Source organism: Eimeria maxima, genomic scaffold, assembly GCF_000499605.1.
Source record: "Eimeria maxima Weybridge genomic scaffold, Emw_scaff1361, whole genome shotgun sequence".
In the NCBI taxonomy this organism is placed as follows: Eukaryota; Apicomplexa; class Conoidasida; order Eucoccidiorida; family Eimeriidae; genus Eimeria; species Eimeria maxima.
This window is the reverse complement of record NW_013564341.1, coordinates 1-5000: the sequence shown is the minus strand read 5'-3', so window position 1 is coordinate 5000 and position 5000 is coordinate 1. Positions and strand designations below refer to the sequence as shown.

At 42.0% G+C, this 5000-nt stretch overlaps 2 protein-coding genes across 2 annotated transcripts in view; both read left to right on the top strand.

The window, feature by feature from the left end:
- The window catches only part of EMWEY_00051890 (hypothetical protein, conserved), a gene marked incomplete at both ends in the record, with an annotated part of 3721 nt that extends 3653 nt beyond the window's left edge, over window positions 1-68 (top strand). The window contains one exon of the mRNA XM_013479772.1: window positions 19-68. Coding sequence (XP_013335226.1) covers window positions 19-68 — 50 coding nt within the window. The remainder of the gene's footprint in view (window positions 1-18) is intronic.
- Window positions 69-3561: 3493 nt separating this feature from the next.
- Window positions 3562-4474, top strand: EMWEY_00051880 (uridine phosphorylase, putative; the record flags this gene model as incomplete). The annotated part of the gene is made up of 4 exons (XM_013479771.1): window positions 3562-3567; window positions 3802-3985; window positions 4195-4262; window positions 4454-4474. 4 exons carry the CDS (start codon window positions 3562-3564, stop codon window positions 4472-4474), a joined length of 279 nt encoding a protein of 92 aa, XP_013335225.1.
- Between the last annotated feature and the right edge of the window lie 526 nt (window positions 4475-5000).

The window sequence follows — 5000 nt, the reverse complement described above, 5'->3', positions numbered from 1 at the left end:
TCGCCATTATACCTGCAGCAGCAGCAGCAACAGCAGCAGCAGCAGCAACAGCAGACTCGTGTCTGTGACGGAGCTAGGTGCGCTGCTGCTGACGCAGGAGAAAGAAGAAGCCGCAGCAGCTGCTGCTGCACTCTCTGCTGTTGCTGTCCCAGGTGTTGCTGTGGTGCTGCTGCAGCAAGCAGCAGCAGATCCTCCTGCTGCTGCAGCGAAGGGTGCTGCTGCTGCTGCTGCAGCAGGTTCCGCTTCTTCTCGCAAGCGCCGAACAGCAGCAGCAGCAGAGGATGTAAGGAACCTCAGCACCGCCAGCAGCAGCAGCAACAGCAGCAGCAGCAGCAGCATCCCTGTGCAGCATCGATTGTATGTTGGAGATGTTGCAACAGCAGCACAGCTGTTCCCTTGCTGCTGCCGCTTCCGTCTTGTGCTGCTGCTGTATACTGGTGCTGCTGCTGGTCCTGCTGCTGCTGCTGCTGCTGCTGCTGTTGCTGACATTGAGGGCCTCTCTTTGTTTGTCGCGCATCGATTTGCTGCTGCATGCGCCGATGGGCTGCTGCTACGAAGCCCCGTAGACGTGGAGCAGCAGCAGCAGCAACAACAACAACAACGGCAGCAGCAAGAGAAGCAGCAGCAACAGAACATCACCTCAGTAGCAACACCGCCGCATGCTGCAACACTAGCAACAACAACAACAACGACAACAACAACAGCAGCAGCAGCAGGTTCTCTTGCTGCTGCTGCTGCTGCTGCTGCTGCTGCTGCTCCTGTTACCCTTGAGGCTCTTCGTGCTGCTGCTGCCTTAGGCGGTCGTCATTCCCTCGTCATTTTGCTGCCTACAGAGATAGAAGATTCCCTTTCTATTACATCTCCTGCTGCTGCTGCTGCTGCTGCAGTAGGAGCAGCAGCAGCAGCTGCTGCTGCTGGTGTTTGCATGTACAAGCCCACTGAGGTGCTGCAGCAACTGCTGGGGAAATACGATAGCCCGCTGCAGCGGAAGTGCGCAGCAGCAATCAGCAGCAGCAGCAGCAGCACCAGCAGCAGCAGCACCAGCAGCAGCAGCACCAGCAGCAGGAGCACCAGCAGCAGCAGCACCAGCAGCAGCAGCACCAGCAGCAGCAGCAGCACTAGCAGCAGCAAGGAGTTCTTGAGCATTTTTGGATCGTCTGTGCTGCACCAAGCTTCGAGAAGACTCCCCTTAACCCCACCACCAGCAGCAGCAGCAGCAGAAACAGCAGCAGTAGCAGCAGCAGCAGCAGCAGCAGAGCCATTAGGCTGCCTGCTGCTGCCCGGACGTCGTCTGCTGCCACTCGATTGCCTTTTTGCTGCTTCAGCAGTTAATGACATAATTGATAACGAGCAGCAGCAGCAGCAGCAGCAGAAGCAACTGCTGCTGGAGCTGCAGCAGCAGCTAGTCCTGCTGCAGCAGCAACAGCAGCAGCAGCTGATGCTGCAGATTACAGCAACGAATGGGCACAAGCGGAGGCGTATTCAATGTAAGGATACAGAGGAAGCAACAGCAGCAGCAGCAGCAGCAACAGCAGCAGCAGCAAAACCAACAGCAGCGACACCAAAAGCAACACGGGGAGGAGCAACCGTTGCAGCAGCAGAGGATGCAGCAGAAACAGCAGCACCTGCTGCTGCTGCAGCAGGTGCAGCACCTGCTGCTGCTGCTGCTGCTACTGCTGCTGCAGCTGTTGGTGAATGTGTTGCTGCTTCTCTAGCTACTGATGACACTTCTCCTATAGACGTATCAGCCGTATGCAGCAGCAGCGCAACAGAAGCAGCAGGAGCTGCTGCTGCTGCTGCTACTGCCATGCCAAGTAACGGAGAAGCAACAGCAGCAGCAAACGTACTTATAGATGTGGAAGAAAGCAGTGCTGCTGCTGCTGCTGCTGCTGATGCGAGCAGCAGAGTTTTTTATACTGCAGCAAATCTGCCTACAGAGCAGCAGCAGCAACAGCAGCAGCAACAGCAGCAGCAGCAGCATGTCGACGGCTCAGACACTGTTGACAGTTCCCTAGGGGAGGGAATAGAAGAAAAGGAGAATAAAATAAATAAAAATATAAATATAAATAGAGGTGCCTATACACCTGAACATACTACATACTGCAACAAAAGCAGCAACATGCTGCAGCTCTGGTGGCTGCTGCCGCAGCAGCAGCATCCGCTGCAGCAATTCTTCTTTTAAGCGTACGTACACCATAAGGTGGTTGCAAAAAAGGAGCAGCAGAACAGCAGCAGCAGCAGCAGCAGCAGCTAGAAGAGACAGCAGCGCACCAGCAGCAGCAGCTAGGAGAGGCAGCAATGCAGCAACAGCAGCAGGTAGAAGAGGCAGCAACGCAGCAGCAGCAACTATACTAGAAGAGGCAATTCTGTAGAGACAGCGCAGCGTCAGTAGCAGTTTCTGCTCTCCCTGTTGCAGTTACTGCCTTTAATATTTGCTGCTACTGCTGCATGCAGTGTTTGCTGCTGTTGCTGTTGCTGCTGCTGCTGCTGCTGCTGCTGTAGGGTACCGGTTTGAATACAAAGGAGCGGTCGTTATAATGCCTAAGTGGAGATTTATTGTTTTTTCTTCTGCTTTTGTTGACTGAAATAATTAAAATATAATTTTATTTAATTTTATTTAATTTTATTTAATTAATTAAAGAAAAAAGAAGGAAAAAATAGGTAAATAGGTGTATGTTTATGTTGTGTGTAGAGCCCCACACGGCAGTACAGTAGCTATAAATAATGTTACGCTATTTATGAAGGAATTTAAAGGAAAAACGAATAAATAAATGATAAATAATTAATAAATAATAAGTTAATTTAGAATAAATAAAAAGAAAAGGAATAAATGGACAAGAAATAAGAAAAATGAGGGTTTATGCAGATACTACATGTAACACCACCGGTACAAGGAAATCTACCAGCCTACAACAAGGGGGGATAGGGAATTCAATTAAATGACGTTAAATCGAGTAAATATTTATGCTTATTTAATTAAATTAAGTCATTATTTATATTATTTTAAGAGAAAAATACAAGAAAAATCAATAAATTGGTGCAGAAGACCTCTTGCGGTGTGTAGGCATGCATGCATACAACACGGTACACACACGAGATCGAGCAGCAGCAGCAGCAACAGAAGGGGAAGGAAAGATGCCCGTTTTTCGCCGTTTCTTTGCAACAAATCATATAAATAAGTTAATTTATGAATATTAGTTCTTAATTGTCATTTATTTGAGGATTTATTGAGGCCTGAAGAGATTATATACCCCCAAGGTAAAGGATTTCCTTCGTCGGGCCGATTTCAGCAATAAACCAGCGTCAGTTAAACTTATGTTAAAAGTTGAATTGTGTATTTCTTCGTAAATTATTGAATATTTTCTTTATTTTTTTTATTTTATGTTAATAATTATTATTTTCTATTTATGCATCACTTTTTTCCTGCAAAAAGCGGTGATTTTTAAGGAAGATCGCCCCTCTTCCTTCTGTTGTTATCCTGCATGCAGGTCTTTGCATGCAAACAAGCAGACCGTTTTTCTTGTTTTACCCCTTTTACTACCTTAATTTTATTAATTAAAAATGGCAGTAAGACATTTATTCAACTCCCCAGCAACAGCAGCAGCAATAGCAGCCATCTGGGTTCTAGGGTTTAGGGTTTTTCTAGGGTTTAGGGTTTTCTAGGGTTTAGGGTTTCTAGGGTTTAGTGTATGATCTTCCTTATTTGTTTGTATATTTTGCTGATTTTCTCTCCTTTTTGTCTCATTTTCTCTCAATAAATAGAAATAATAAATAAATATGTGTATTTAATTAAATATGCAGGATAATGAGGTAGAAGTATTCTTAACCCCTGATGGTTCTTTATACCATCTAGGTGTTAAATCCGGAGAAATAAACCCTCGTATAATTACTGTTGGTGATAGAGATAGAGCAAGCATTATTGCACAAGAATTCCTTCAAGATGTTAAAGAATATGAAAAAACCAGAAATTTCCGCACCTTCTCAGGTATATATTAATTATTAGGGTTTAGGGTTTAGGGTTTAGGGTTTAGGGTTTTGGGGTGTATAGGCAGTTTATCTGATCGATAAATGGATGCATCTGCCTGTATTTTGCATCATTTTTCTTCATTTTGCTCTCCGTTTTTTACTATAAATAAATTAATGTGATTTAATTATATATTTATCCTTTATTTCCTGTATATTTCCTGTTTTTAGGTACCTACAAAGGTGTACCTGTATCTATAGTATCTATAGGAATGGGTGCACCTAACATGGATTTTCTTGTAAGAGAAGCCTCTTATTTATTTCCTAATAAAAGTCTTGCTATTATAAGAATTGGTACTTGTGGTATATTAAAAGAAAATTATCCTCCTGGTACTCTTTGTTTAGCTGATAGAATCTATTATTGTCAAAGGTAAGAAGCCACCGAGGGTTTAGGGTTTAGGGTTTAGGGTTTAGGGTTTAGGGTTTTGAGGTTGAATTTTTTATGGTTTAAATATTATATAATAAATAATACATTAATTAATAGATAATAAATAATATATTAATAATTATTTATTTATTTATTTATTTATTTTATTTATTTATTTATTTTATAGGAATTATGGATATTTTGACGGTATAGCAGATAAAAAAGGAGAAAAAAATAATTGTTCTTCTTCTCCTTATTTAATATCTGGTCCTGTAGAAGGAGATAAAGAATTAATAAATAAAATAAATAATAATTTAAATAAAAAAAATATTAATTTATTAAAAGGAGATACAATTACTGCAGAAACTTTCTATAGTTGTCAGGTATGTATAAGTATTATTTTTTTTTTCTTCTTTTTTCTTTTTTTCTTCTTTTTTTTTCTTCTTCTTCTTTTCTTCCTTTTTCTTTCTTTTTGTTTCTTTATTCTTTTTCTTCTTTTTCCCTCTTTCTTTCTTTATATATAACTACAAACAAAATAAAAACTAATATAAGCCGTATATAACCCTAAGAATAATAATAAAATAACTAAATAACTAAATATATATATATT